At 38.4% G+C, this 15,801-nt stretch overlaps 1 protein-coding gene across 1 annotated transcript in view; it reads left to right on the forward strand.

Annotated features, from left to right (window-relative positions):
* COL22A1 (collagen type XXII alpha 1 chain) overlaps nt 1-15,801 on the forward strand; it is a 523,255-nt gene that overhangs the window by 236,554 nt on the left and 270,900 nt on the right. Inside the window, exons 13-15 of the mRNA XM_027845270.1 lie at nt 115-168; nt 4,420-4,473; nt 7,306-7,350. Of these exons, the coding sequence (XP_027701071.1) occupies nt 115-168; nt 4,420-4,473; nt 7,306-7,350 (153 nt within the window). The remainder of the gene's footprint in view (nt 1-114; nt 169-4,419; nt 4,474-7,305; nt 7,351-15,801) is intronic.

Here is a 15,801-nt window from a genome sequence, read left to right on the forward strand (position 1 = left end):
TATGAAAATTTGTTCGAAATAGCAGGCTTAGAAAGGAAATATGAGACTCGTTCTTTCATGAATTAGAGACCGCCATATTGGCTCAGGTTGTAATAATGTTTTATTTTCATGCAGGGGGAGCCAGGGGAGCCAGGGGAACCTGGATTACCTGGTGAGGTGGGTCTGAAGGTAAGCTTCTTTTTTTGTAACACATTTTAATAGATTGTAAAATCCTTAAGGGGAAGAATTACTCTTTATTTAATAAATATTTATTGAACTGAATGATGGTTAAATGATTTTTCTGTATTCAACAGATTAATCCAGATGAATATGTATTTCTGAAAACATACTTGCAAAAGTTCAGCTAGTCAGCTAGGTGAAATTGGCTTTGGATGAACTCATGAAAGATTCTATGGTCCATAAGATTATAGTCTATTAGAGGAATAAAATGAAAATACAGATGACTAGGAGTGCATTAGAGAGGTATAAGGGTCATTACTGATCAAAAAAGCCTTCATGGATGAGATGCCATTAGAGGTATATTTCAAAAGAAGGTGTAGGGATTCCACAAACAAAGGAAGGAGTATAGAATGTTGCAGAGTTATTATAGGGGGGCAGTCTGAGCAAAAGAATAAAGGTGGGAAGGTGTTAGGCGTGTTGGGGGCTCAGTGAATTGTCCAATATTCCTTGACTTTAATATGTGGATGTAATCAGTATGAGATGAGGCAGTATGGGATGTATGGGCACCAGTTTATGGAGCCCCTCAAATATCAGAAGGAAGAATCTAAACTGTATTTGGTGAGCAGTAAAAGGCCACTAAAGATTTTTGAGCAGACGTTTTTGAGTGGCATGTCCAAAACACTGCATAAGGAAGATAATTTGGGCAGCAGTATGAAGACTGGATAGGAGGTAGGGGATGAGGACAGACTGGACACGAAATAGGAGGTGACTGCAGTAGTCCAAGTGAATAATGAGGGCCTGTACTGGAGTGGTTACAGTGAGAATAGAAAGCAGGTGACAGACTGAAAAACTATTTTAAAGGTGCAATTGACAGGACCTGATAATTGATTGAATATGAGGTACGAGGGAGATGGAAAAGCCCAAGATAGCCCCACGGCTCCATGCATGGGAGATTGGCTGAATGGAGGGTCAGACCCAAAGAGTACATTTCAAAGGAGGAGAACCCACTCGGTAGGAGGAGGGTGAGAGTTATGTGCTGTGGGCATTTGGATTTGCCACAGTCAGAAGCTGTAGCTGGCAATTCCTGGCAGACAGATTTCACCCGGCATTCCTTTCCTACCTCAGTTAAATAGTGTCTACAGAGATTGTCTGAAGAGAAGACGGTGCCTCTGCAATGTGCAGAGTCATTCCAGGTTTGTCCTCAGGACTCACCCATGATCTTGCTGACAATAGAGGAAAGTGCGAATTCTGAGAATCTGAGGAACTGCAGTCATTGTTTCACTTAGTAATGCATCAGCAAAGTCCGGAGAACTGGGAGATGGGAGAGGATGAGGGGGGACTGCAAAGGTCACAACCACTGTTACACTTGGCAAAATCACAGGCCTGCAAGGTCACTTCTCTTTGTCTGTTTCTAAGGAAGTGTAGTCCTCCCCATGTCTTTCAAGTATCTGTAGAAGATACTCAGTAGAGACAGCTTATGGTTTTGTTTTTCCTTATATTTTTCTCACCCATGAAGAGTTGGTCACTCCACGCATTGAAACTGATTTCAATACCTGGAGTTTAGCCTGGAGAAGAGAAGATATTGTGGGGTCATGGTGGTGGAGTTGATTGCTGTCAGAAAGATGTACGTTTGAACCCTGCTAAATACTTACTAGCTTTGTGACTCTGAACAAGTCATTTAACCTCTGTCTGCCTCAGTTTCTTCATCTGTAAAATGAGGGTGGTGGATTTAATGGCCTGTGATATCTTTTCCAGGTATAAATCTATGATCTTATGAATCTCTTAACATCTTTTATCTCACTTGATCCTAAGGGCAGGCCAGGCAGGACTTAACTGTCCCCATCTTGCAGATAAGGTAACCGATGCCAAGAGAGGAGAAATACTTGCCCTATCTAGCTTACTAGAATTCTGTGAGGAAAGTACTTGTAAGACTTAAGGTGCTAAAACTTGATTTTAAATGAAGAGACTTGGAGAGGATGGTGGTTAACCCAGAGGAAAATAGGACAAGGTTCTATTGCACTTTTAGATTTATAAAGCACTTTTCTCAATACATTCTATGAGAGCGGTAGTGCAAGCAATTATATCATCAATTTAAAGATGAGGAAAATGAGACTCAGAGTGATATTGTGATTGGGCCACATCACACAGCCTGTAGATGTTAGAGGACAGATTCTAATCCATGCCTTCCCTCTTGAAGTTAAACAACAAGTCATTAAGTATTTATTAGGCACTTACTATGTACCTATCACTGTGCTGGGTACTGGGAATATAAGTACTAAGAATGAAATAATCTCCAATTGCAAGCCATAATGGATGAGATGCCATTAGAGTTGTGTTTTAAAAGAATATGTAGGGATTCCACAAGCAAAGAAAGGAACAGAGATTGTTGCAGATTTATTATAGATAAGTCTGAGTAAAAGCATAAAGATGGGAAAGTGTAAGACCTATTTGGGATCAGAGAATTGTCCAGGAGCTCACTTTCTGATGGAGGAGGAAAGAAGATATATGTGTGTATAGCATATCCATAATATAATAGCATATCCATAAGGTGAATAAATACAAATAAAAACAAATTAGCTAATTACGAGGTAGTTTGGGAAGGAGAACAATTGCATTTGTGGGATGAGGAAAGGCTTCATGCAGAAGGTGGTGATTAAACTTCATCTTAAGGGAAGAGAAGGGCTCATGAAGCAGTGTTAAAGAGGGAATGAATTATGTAAATGTGGAATGGCCATTGCGAAGGTGTGGAGATGAGAGATGGAATGCCATGGGTGAGAGGAACAGAGAGAAAGCCAGGATGACTAGATCCGTTGGCATAGAAAGGGGAGCAATGCTCGTTGAAGTTGGAAAGATAGACTGGGGCCAGGTTGTGAAGGGCTTTGCAAACTAATCAGGGAAATTTATACTTTATCCTAAAGCCAGTAGGTGGACATTGTAGTTGGTTAGGTAGGGAAGTTACTTGGTCAGATCTGTGCTTTAGGAAAATTACTTTGGCAGTAGTGTGTAGAAAGGACCAGAGTAGTGAGAGATATGAGACAGGGAGACCAATTAGGAGGTTGTTGCAGTAATGTAGGTGAGAGGTGATGAGGGCTTGAACTAAGGGGACATCTCTGTGGATGGAGAAAATGGATCAGAAGTGAGTAATGGTGTAAAGCAAGAAGCTGAAAGATTTTGGCAACAGACTGGATATATAGCATGAAGTAGAATAAAGATTCCGGGATAATGCCAAGGTTAGAAACCTCAGACACTGGAAGGACGGTAGTGCCTTTGACAGAAATAGGAAAGGCTGGGAGGAAAGATAATGAGTTCCACTTTTGACATCTGGAGTTTAAGATTGTTTTGAAATATCTGATAAGCAATTGGTTATGTAAGACAGGGGAGAAACTAGGGCTGCCTATCTATCTGTCTGTCTGTCTATCTGTCTGTCTACCTCTCTGTTTTATTTGCCTTCTACACAAAGATGATAATTAAACTCAGGAACTGATGAAGTTACGAAGAGAGTATAGAGAGATAAGATATCCTATGACAGAATATTGAGGAATATCAATAGTGAAGGGGACTGGTATGGTATGAGTGAATAAGTCAAGTCAGCAAGCATTGATTAAGTGCTTATATATGCCAAACCTTGTGCTAAGTGACAGGGATACTAATACAAGAAATATTAAGGGCAGCCCCTGTCTACAGGAAGCTTTTCTTCTAATGGGGCAAGAAGACAAATAAAGAGGACTGAAAAGTAGAAGGTTGAGGAGAGTGCCAACATGGGGAAATGGTTACAAAAGCTTGAGAATGAAGGATGGTTGGAAACTTTGCCTTGGAATAGAGGTTCTACAGCAATTCACCAATGAGAGAAGGGGGCTGTAGAAGGAGAGGGAGAAGGTTGAGACAGGTAGGAGTAGAACCAGGAAAGAGAAGTATCATGGAAACTCTGGAAATAAGAGACAATTTTATTTTTATCCAAGACAATTTGTTTTCATCTCTACTGCTGTCTCAAATATAATGAAATTTTAGGTGTCGTGGGTGCTCCTGGTTTGGGCTGACATGTTGGGGAATGATATTGTCCCAGTTACCTCTTACACCACCCCACATAGTTTCCTTTGTGTCAGGGTAGCTCCAACTGCCTTTTATTACTGTGTTTGATCACACAATCAATGTCGGCTTCCTTTTATTTTTCTCATGATAGCGTTGGGGTTTTTTGGTTGTTTTTGGTTTTGTGCTCCTGAGGTTTGTTCTTTTTCCCTATTTTTGAAAATGCCTTTCCAGGGACCAGTGGGGCCTCCAGGACAACCAGGGCTTCCTGGACAGATCGGGATTCCGGTAAGTAATGGTACTATCTAGAGAATAAATTTTCCCGCTTGGAAATGTCTTTTCTTGATTGAATCCCTCTAGAAGGCTACTGAGCAGTGGAGGGGGAAACTTCCAAGCCTCTGTTTATACTCACACACAGCCCGGGTTCTAATTCCAGCTAAACCACCAATTAGTCCTGGTACAACAACAATAACAACAAACAACAACAGCCAAACAAAAACAAGAAAGCAATGAAATGACAGGTTCCTAGATCTAAATCTGGAGGAGAGCTCAGAGTTCCTTTAGTCCAAACCTCTCACTTTATAGATGAGGAGCCTGAGGCCAGAACAGTGAGATGATCTGCCTAACGTTGCACAGACAGTAGCAGACCCAGGATTCAAACGCAGTCCCTGTGGCTCTAAGTTAAGCCTTTTTTCCACTGTGTCTTACTCCCTTGAATGCTGCGAGTTGGAAAGAGCTGTAGATTTGAAGCTATAAGCCCTGGGATCAAATCCCGGGTCTTTCACTAACTAGTTGCATAACCTAAGGAAGGTCATTTTCTCTGTTCCTCAGTTTGCATACTTCTAAAACCAGTGTTGTATATGGAGTCTTCAAGGTTCCTGCTAGCGCTGTTGTTAAATAAAGCTTAAGATATCACCACTAATAAGGGAAGTTTGTCTTTTAACAGGATACTACGTTTTGGGGAAAGAGATCACTAATAAGAGGATTTTAGGTATCCACAATCTTAGTGGAGGATGTACTTATCTATTTGTTTATCTCTTTATCCATCCATCTATCCATCTATCTATCTATCTATCTATCTATCTATCTATCTATCTATCTACCTATCTGTCTATCTATCTGTCTGTCTATCTTTCTGCTTTGGGGAGCTGGGGATGGATAGTGTAGTCAGAACCCTTAAATCATGACATGGAGACAACCATACCACAGTTTCACTGTTTGCTCTGGCCTATTCTGTTCATAGAGTCATAGATCTCAGCGTCAAAAGCAGCCGTAGAGATCATCTATTTAAAACACTGCTGGAAAGTGAATTTTTGTTAGAAGTGTGAGTTGAATTTCTTTTAGAGCACTTAGAGATGAAGTGACATGCCTAATATCCCGTATTCCTTCCATGTCAGAAGTGGGCCTTGAAACCCAAGTCTTCTTGAATCTCAGGCCAGTTCTCTATCATCAATACCTGGTTGCTTTTCTTCCATGTGTTAATGCCTTAAATATTTGATAATAGCAATTATATCCTTCAAGATTTTTTTTCTTCTCTAAATTAATCATTCCTAGCAATAATCAATCCTTCAATCAATCACAAGCATTTATTAAGTACCTTATATATGTGTCAGGCACAATGCTAAATAGCTAATTTTTCTAAGATGCTTTGAGGCAGGGGTGGGGAACCTGAGGCCTCCAGGCCACATGTGGTCTTCTAGGTCTTTGGGTATGGGCTTTTGACTAAGTCCAAGTTTTATAGAATAAATCCTTTTATTAAGGGAATGTGTTCTGTGAAGTTTGGATTCAGTCAAAAGACTGCACTTGAAGACCTAGAGGGCCACTTGTGGCCTTAAGGCCTCAGGTTTATCACCCCTGCTTTAAAGTTTACAAAGTGCTTTCCTCACAATAACCCTGAGAGGTAGATGATGCAATTAATGTTATCATCATTTTATAGATAGGCATCTAGGAGGCACAGTGGATAGAGTTCCAGGCCTGGAGTCAGGAAGACTCATTTTCCTGAATTTAAATCTGTCCTCTGATACTAGCTGTACGACCCTAGGCCGGCCACTTAACCCTATTTGCCTTAGTTTCCTCATCTGTAAAATGAGCTGGAGAAGGAAATGGCAAACTTTTCCAGTATCTTTGCTAAGAAAACCCCAAATAGGGTCAGGAAGAGTTGGACACAACTGAGCACCATTTTATAGATGATGAAACTGAGGGTCAGAGAATTGAAATGGATTGTCCATGGTCATGCAGCATAAATGTCAGAAACAGTTCTTTACCCCAACTCTCTTGATTTGGAATTTCATGCTCTTTCCACTTAAAGACTTTTAATCACAGGGAACTCAGTGAGTGAGCCCATAAAATTTTGGAGCAGTTCTCACTTTTAGGAAGTTTTTCATTATTTTGAGTTGAAACCTTCGTCTTTACAATTTCCTCCCTACTGTTTCTTCTTTTGCCTTATGAGCAGAATGTATGTGGACTCTATGTGGACTGTGCTACCTTTTTTTTTCTGTTGGCGCTGAAGAAGATGAACCCCTGATTTCACTGTTACAGGGAATTTCCAATAAGGGTATTCCCTCTACCAATGCGAATCAACAATTGGTATAAAACATATAATTTTAGAAAGTGGCCTGGAGCACTTGAATGTTAAGTGATTTGCCCAGTGTCTCATATTGTCATGTGTCAGTGGTGAGCCTTGAACCCAAATCTTCTTACCTCAAGGGTCAGATCTGTATTATTACATCCCTTATATGCAGATGACTTTCAAATTTCTGTCTCTAGACTGGAACTCACTGCCTAGATTTACATGTCTTCTCTATAACATCTCCAAAAGAAGCTAGTAGTTAAGAGAATTGAGTTGTAGAACTTGTTCTGCCACGAACTAGCTCTATGTCCAATGGACAAGTCACATGTCTTTACTCGGGCTTCATTTTCCTACCTGTAGAATGACGGGTTGGGAGAAGACGACCTTTCGGGTCTCTTCCAATGCTTCTGTAGTTTGCAGGCTGAGAGGTTGCCAGTCCTACTGAGGACAGTGTCCTCTGTGTGTGGTTTGGACTGGAACAGGCAAATGATGAGTACATGGATGTAAGTGAAAATAAATGTGATTTCCTTTCTTCTTTCTTTCTTTGACAGGGTCTCCAAGGAGAGCGAGGAGAAAGGGGGCCTCGAGGAGATAAGGTATTTAGCATACCCTTCAATCCATACAGTATTTAGGATATAATCAGGGAAATAAAGTTCCTGATGACTGTTTTCTGTATGTGTGTTCCCACATGCATGTACACAAACATGAGTATGTGAATGTATGCAACTATGATTGTACATGTGTGTGCGTGTATCACCGTGTATTGGTTCATCTGTATATATGAGCATATTTCTGTTTATATGGGTGTGTGTGTATATATATATGTGTATATATATATATATATATATGTATCTTTAGTTATTCTTTTTTCAAAAATGTAAAATGTCAATTGAAATTGATATGTAATCTCTCCACAAAGAAAGGTGTTACCTGAAACAAGGTCTTCCTGTTTATCCTAAGATGTTTCTGACAAAGCATTGGATATTAAGCTTGGAGACATGAGTTTTTGTCCTGATTTGGGCCTTGGGACCTTGACTGAGTCACTTTGTACTGGGCTTCAGTTGTTGTTGTTTTAAATCTAGAAAATGAATTTGTACTAAATTTTCTCTAAGTTCTCCCTCAGCTGTCACATTCTTGTTTCTGTGATTCAGGGCTGAGAACTGGAGGCTTTTCCCTGGAGAAGTCTCCTTGTCACCCTCCAAAGATAAATAGTATAGTTTTCCAATTTGAAAGGGTTGGGTCAGGCTGTCTCTCCTCAGCTGACCTCCTATAATTGAAAGAGTTCTAGTGCTAGGTCCACTGATTTAAAAACAGTAAAAAGAAACAAAAAACCCCATAAAAACAAATGAATGAAAAAGGACTAAACATTTAAACAGTATGTAGAGAAAATGTCTTAGTGACTCCCATTGAGCCTGCACTACTTGTATTTCTGCAATAACTGAGTGATTCTTCTCTGGATTTCAAGTCCAAGCTGATCTTCTTCCTGGGAGGGAATGTAAAGAAACTTGAAGAATTTTCCCCCTACTCTAAGTTGGGGGAAAATGAAGCATTCCTAAAGGAAACAAAAGCCATGTTTCAGTGGCTGGTAGGGATGGGTGCAGTTCTGGCATGAAGAAGGGGAGGCTTGAACCTTGTTAGAACCCTGTAGAATAGACAAATGTTACACAGAGAAGGAAGAGAAACAAAGGGTCAACAATATGTTTAGATTTGTCCTGCAAAGAATACTATAGTAGAGAGCCACAAAAGCTATCAGCTATGCCATCATCTAGTAAGGGTCAGAGGAAGAATTAAAGAGTACTAATAGTGCGTTGAGCAGTTAAGTGGCCCAGTGGATACCAGTGCCAGACCTAGAGTAAGGAAGACTCATCTTCCTGAGCTCAAATCTGGCCTCAGACATTTATTAGCTGTGTCACCTTGGGCAAGTCATTTATTCCTATTTGCCTCAGTTTCCTCATCTGTAAAATGAGCTGGAGAAGGAAATGGCAAACCATTCCAGTATCATTGCCAAGAAAACCCCAAATGGAGTCAGAGAGTCAGATGATTGAAAAACTAGTGAACAAAAAAGAAAATAGGTTATTTTCTAGTCAAGGTATTGAAGCAGCTATTTGTTAACTCTAATAACAGTGATAGAGAAGACATTCTGGTGCATGTATTCAAGCAATAGCTGAGAAATTTCTAAGACATTAAAATGGATGACCACTACCCACTTTTAATGTTTTATGTGGTCAGAAATTATACTGTCAGAAAGAAACCTAAAAATTGTGCAGTAATTGTGAAGGGTCTTTAGGAGATCAAGAAGATAGACATAAGTTGTGCTTTATTCACTTTTTTTAAAAACTTTTTTTGTCATTGGAGGCAAGGGAGTACAGAAGAGAAAAAAATAATTTGGGAAATGAACTAATATCTGAAAAGATGGTGACTGAGAAGGGTACATGGATTTCTGAACCATAGCTTACAATATAGTGATAACAGAATCTTGGCCAGAGAGAGAATAAACCTAGCAAAGGGTAATAAGAATATATTTGCTGAGTATCTTGCAAATATAATCTAAAATGCTTTAAACAAAAGATTGGGGATGGAGAAGACTGCATTTTCATACATATATATACACACACACACATTTATGTATATATACATATATGTATCTATGTATATGTGTATGTATATATATCCATATATCCATATAGGTGTGTGTATTTTTGTATGTAGCACAGCATCTGGCACATAGTAGGCACTTAACAAATGTTTATTGGCTATCCCCCAAGATGGACAACATAGAGAGTCGCCAAAATGGAGAGAGAGGAATGCGGCTCTAGTTGTGATAGCCAGAATTTGAAGGAGACAGATCCAAAAAGAAGGTAATATTAAAACCCGTGACCTCATTTCAGTCTACTCACATGCTTCAAATTTAGGTAATAAGCACGAAGAATTCGAAATCTTAGTTCAAGGGGTCAAATTTGAATTAATAGGTATCACTGAGTCTTGATGGGATGAATCCCATGCCTAATCTGTGGCTACACATGGGTATACCTTATTCAAAAGAAACAAAATAGGTAAAAGGTAGGGGAAAGAAAAAAGAATAAGTATTCATGTAATGCCTGTGTGTCAGGCATTGTGCCAAGTACTGTGCAAATATTAAAAGGCAAAAATAGCATTACATCTTTAGAAAATCCATTCCTGTGAAGAAATTCAAGAATATGAGTGGGGTAGTCATGGAGGAAAGGATTTGGGTTAAGATCAAGCTGAAGCAATTTTGTCATCAAACTATACAGACCATCTGGACAGAATGAAGAAATGGATGAGGAGCTTGGGAAACAAATCGTAAACCTAGCACAGGAATATTACGTATACACACATGTGTACATGTGTGTATGTATGTATACACATATGTACATCTACATGAATACGTATATATGTGGAAAAGGATTTCAATTAACCAAACTTCAAATTAACTTCTAAAAGAAGAGCAGCTAATAACTTCCCGACTTGCCTTAATGCTAATTTTATTCTTTAAAACATGAAGAATCAAACAAAGGAAAATTTGACCATGCATCTTATTCTCACTAATATGGATTAACTGGTTGCTGGGTGGAAATGATGAGAACTCTAGGGAGAAATGAATAGTCCCTTCCAGAATATATGACTCAGTTACACAGGTAGTAAGCATTAGAGGTAAGATTTGAACTCAGGTCTCCTGAATCTGATAGTTCACTCCTCTTTATTTATTCTTTTTTGAGAGGTAATTGGGGTTAAGTGACTTGCCCAGGGTCACACAACTAGTGTCAGGTGTTTGCTCAGAGTCAGGATTTGAAGTCAGGTCCTCCTGACTGCAAGGCCAGTGCTCTATCCACTGTGCCACCTAGCTGCCCCTCAAACTCCTCTTTTTAAACATGAATAAACCAGAGAGAGATGAAGTGACGTATCCAATGTTTTACTACTAGAAAATGGAGGACCTGGAACTTCAACACAGATTTTCTAACTCCAACATTTATGTTCTTTCTATCACATGCTTTCCTCTGTAGAGTAGATGTTGAATGAATGGATGTATGGATAAACAAACAAATGAATGAACAGATATCTGAGTGAGGACAATAGTTTTTACTGTATCACCTCAGTTCTTAATCTTTCTCTTTATTTTCCTCATCTATAAAATATGGGAGTTGGAAAAGATGATGTCTAAGGTCCTTCTCTACTCTAACATCCAGTGGTTTTATGAACTTTAGTGCAATATGTAAATGTGATTTTATCATTTCAAAGCCTGGACCTGGTGTTTGGGGCCTTGCAAAAAATCAGATCTGCTCATCAAATATGTATTGTGTCAGTGAAAAAGAAAAGCCAATGCCAGATTTGTCAGTGGGTGTTTCCTGGTGTCATTTAGCCTCCCTATGGGTATGGAATAAGATCAGCAAAAATTATATCTGAGAACCTACTTTAGTGTTTCACAGATGATCATATGGTTTGACTCTTCAGTCTTGACTGGGTTTTGCACCAAAGACATTATGGCCAAACTCTACTTAAGCTCCAATTTCCCCATCCTATAACTAAGGCTAATTGCCTACAGTACATATCTTTTTTCTCTTCTGACACCAAGCTGGATTAATTTGGTGGCTTCATATATAAAGCTCCAAGTTCAAAGTCTTCCTAGAACCAATTATCTTTTCCAAACACTTTTCTTGCTTGCTTTAGAACAAGTGACCATTCCTTTTGTGGCCCAGACCCTTGGGCCCTCAACAGGTGCAGATCCCTACTCTCTGTTGATTCTCGTCTGGCTTTTATTTTGTTCATCTTTCATCAAGGTTTGCATCTACCTTTCCTGTAGAGAGCAAGTCTAAAAATAATAGGATAGTCACAAATAGACAGAGTAAAAAAATTGAATCTGAGTACTTTTGAAAGATTATTTTAATAAACTTAATCTTCAACAAAAATTATCAAATGAACAAAATAAGAATACCATAAAATCATAAACTTCAGACTGTAGTTTACTTAAAAGAAGTATTTATATAAACAGACAAAAATGCCTATATAAATGTACATGTAAATAAATATACATGTAAACACATGTAAATAAAATACATGTAACATAATGGAGATACATAAATAAAAATTTATGAAAATGTAAAAATAAGATCAAATATATTACTTTTTACGTCTAAATTCTTTTTCCCTCATTCTTTTTTTAGATAATACGTGCTTATTAATTGACTAGCTGGGAAATGTCTATTATGTAGTACACTTGGGCTACCTCTAGAGGAGATGAGAAGGCAGAAAAGACATGGTTCTGGCCCTCTGAAAACTTAAGGTTTTACACATTCATTCATAGTTGTATATTTTCATTCAACAAACTTTTATTATGTATTTACTAGAGAGAGATTATGATACATTGGAGACAACAATAGTTTTCCTCTGACACCTAATGATTATGTGACATGTATAAATTATTTTAATATCCTAGAGCCTCAATGCCCTTATTTTTAAAAATAAGCAAAATTCCACATATATATGTGTATTTGTATGGGTGTGTTTGTCTTGTAGCTCTTGCAAACTCTGTCCTCCATGCTCTGTGTTTATGCTAATTAAATGCAATTTTGGGCCATGACCCAAAAGGTCACTCACTCAGAGGCCCAAGATAGTCAAGTTATTTTCCTGAGGCCCCATTGACAAAATATGTCAGAAGCAGTATTCAAACCCTTATCTTCTAACTCTATAGCCAACATTTTTTTCTACCATGTCTTAATAAACTCAAGCAAACCAACTCATGTTTCCATTCCAAAGTCAAGGTTCCTCCCAAAGTTGTCCAACCCAAAAAAGTATTGGACTCAAACTGTTCATCCTCTACAAATGAAACTAATCCTTCAGTAAGCACCAAAAGTTTTGTTCACACCCTCTATTGGTAATTAATCAGCAAACGTTTATTCAATACCTACTATGTTCCAGGCACTGTGATAAGTCCTGAGGATGCAAAAAAAAAAAGGCAGAAAGAAATAAATTTCATCAATTATGGGAGAGACAACATGAAAACGACTATTACAAACAAGATTTATATAGGGTGTTGGAGAAGGACCTATGTTAAGGAAAACTGGGAAAGTCTTCCAGAAGGTGAAACTTGAAGGAAGCCAGGAGATGGAAAAGTGGAGAGAGTTCCAAGCATGTAGGACAGCCAGTGAAAGTATCAGGAGTAAGGAGATAGGAATGTCATTAAAGGAACAACAAGGAAACCAGTTTAGAGGAGTTTGCCTTAGCAAAGAGAAGGATCACCTTTTCATGTGAAATACGAGCAAAGAGGATAAGTCTATAAGTCGTCTGAGTGATGTGAGATGAAGAGGAGAAAAGAGGGCCCTCTCTGCAAGTGACCTCAGAGTTTTTTTTCAGATACAAGATATCTCAAAAATCTTAGTGTTTTTAAGTAATTAATACTTAAGCCTTTTGGAACATCCTGTATGAGTGGTTTGAACAGAGCTAAAAAGGTTTGGAAAAGTCACTTTAGGGAGGTGGATAATCGATTGGAGAGCTGCAGAAGGATTGCCGTGCTGCAGTGAGGGCCCAGTTTAGCTTATGTAACACAAATTTATAGTGGACTCAGCCTTCACAAGTTCCAAACAAAGACTCACTACTCTATAAGCTTATTAAGGAAATTAGGAAACTCACTTTTCCAATCCTCTATATTTGTGTGTAAAGTATAAATAGTGTATAAACACACACACACATATCTATATATATTCATACATACACATGTATGTATATACATACATACATACATACATATACTCACATGTATACTTCACAAAATTGTTGTAAAGAAAACATTTTGTAATTGGAGAAGTGTTTTATAAATATGAGCAATTATAATGCTCTAGATACCAGTTTTTCTTGCAATAAAAAAAAGACAAAACACATCACTACTCCTAAGGGATAATAATAATAGAAATTGGATTGTGATCAGTACATAGGAGAAAACAAATCAATAGGGGGAAAGAACACTATGCTCAGAGGATTCTCAGGTTTGCAGTAGAGTTGGAAACTTAGTTGGATCTTAGAGAAACATAAAGGCTTCAGCAGTAGAGGGCTGTCTATTTTTGATGTGAGAGACACAGCAGGTTAAAAGGCTGAGAGGGAAGAGAGGGCAGGATGAGATCAGGCATCAGAGAGCTGGCTAATTTAGAAAACAGAGTGCATGTGGAGGAGGAGGATAAGACTGGATAAGCTGACTGAGACCAGGTTGTGGAACACTTTTTAAAACTATGAAGTGCTCTGCAAATGTCAGGGATTACATAGCAAAATCAGTTCTCTGTGATGACCCTGTATACCATAAAATTCAAAGTCACTTTGAGAGTCAGAAAGAAAATTCATAGACTCATAGAGTAATGCATATGAAGATACCTTTAGTCAACCCACCCCTATTTTACACATGAATAAACATAAGCTTTGAAAAGGGAAGTCACTTGCCCAATTAATTAATGTAGCAGGATCTAGAACTCCTGTCTGTTGAGTTACCATTAAGAGATATGTATTGAGATATAGGGTTAGGGGTCAGGGCTAGAGATAGATAAGTATTTGGTAATCATCTATATTGAATGGGGTAGTTGAAGCCATCAGGGTGTATAAAAAATAAAGTCTAAATGTAACTTATTTAAAAACTTTTAACTGACTTTTAAAAAAAAAATTTATCAAGTCATGGATGAAGGCATTGATGGCCTGCTTATTAAATTTCTGGATAACAAAAAGCTGTAGAGGACAGCTAAAATGGATCTTAGAGTTAGGATCTCAAAAGATCTTAACAGGTTAGAATAATGAACCAAACCTCATAAGGTAGAATTTAATAGGGATAAATTTAAAGCCTTACACTTGGGTCTCAATGATCAACTATATAAAATATAGTATGCAAGATTTGGGGCTGGACAAGCTTATGCAAAAAAAGGATCTGAAGGTTTTAATGGATGGCAAACTCAGTATGAATCTAGGTTATACTCAGTTCTGGGCATCCCATTTTAAGGACTTTAACAAGCTAGAAAACTTCCAGAGGAATGTAGCGTGGATTGTGAGGGGGCACAAAACCATGCCATAAAATAAGTTCTCGAGAAGGAATAGAGGGTTTAGTATTTGAAGGGTTGTCACTGTGGGAGAAGGATTAAACACATTGTACTTGGCCCCAAGGGGCAGAACAAGGCTCAGTTGGAGGAAGTTATAAAGAGTAAGATTTCTTCTCTTTACAAAGGAAAACTTCCTGACGATTAGAGTTGGCCAAAAGTCTAATGGGATGCCACAGTGGTAAAGATTTACACATCTCTGGATGATTTTCTAAAGTGAGTCAGAAGATTTGTGTTCCGATCTTGATGCTTATTACTTGAGTGAACTTGGGCAAAGTCACGCAGACTGTCTAAGCCTCTGTTTCCCCATTTGAGAGATGAGAAGGTTGGGCTGGATGGCCTCTGAGATTTCCTTCCTGCTCTGAATCTATAAGCCTATGAGCTCACAGAGACTGTTTTTCCTCTTTACAGGGATGTGGTTGATTGCATTCTTCCTTAGACTCCTTCAAACTCCAAAATTCTGAGGCTGTGAATAGAACAGATGCTGAGTCCTGTGAATTCAAAGGAGGGCGACATTAACTGTTGACAGGGAAGGCCTGAGATTTCTTCATTGTAGAGTCAAGGAGAAGGAAGGTGAAGACTTTAGCTGGGTCTTTAAAGATTGGTTAAATTTGGCTAAATGAAGAGGATAGTGGAGAGCAGACACCTGGGCTGTTATACAATGCCTCTGCCCTTTGCTTATAGCATCACTTCTCTCTACCTTTTGAAAACCACTTATATTGTAAAAGGAATTTAATCTACAGTCATTCAATTCATTGATGCAGCTCCCATCAAAATATTACTTTTAAAATGCAGCTTGATGTTCTCCTGCTGTTAAGGGCTTTTTTAAAATAAGCTTTCTAAAACTCCTTGTTTAAAGCCTGAAATACTTAAGGTTTTGTTTAGCCACGCAATGCTGAGCTCAGTGATTACTGCAGTCTTATAGTTGGAAGGGACATCAGAATATGAGAAAAGAAAACAAGC

The sequence above is a fragment of the Vombatus ursinus genome, unplaced genomic scaffold (genome assembly GCF_900497805.2).
Source record: "Vombatus ursinus unplaced genomic scaffold, bare-nosed wombat genome assembly UNPS02005236.1, whole genome shotgun sequence".
NCBI lineage: Eukaryota > Metazoa > Chordata > Mammalia > Diprotodontia > Vombatidae > Vombatus > Vombatus ursinus.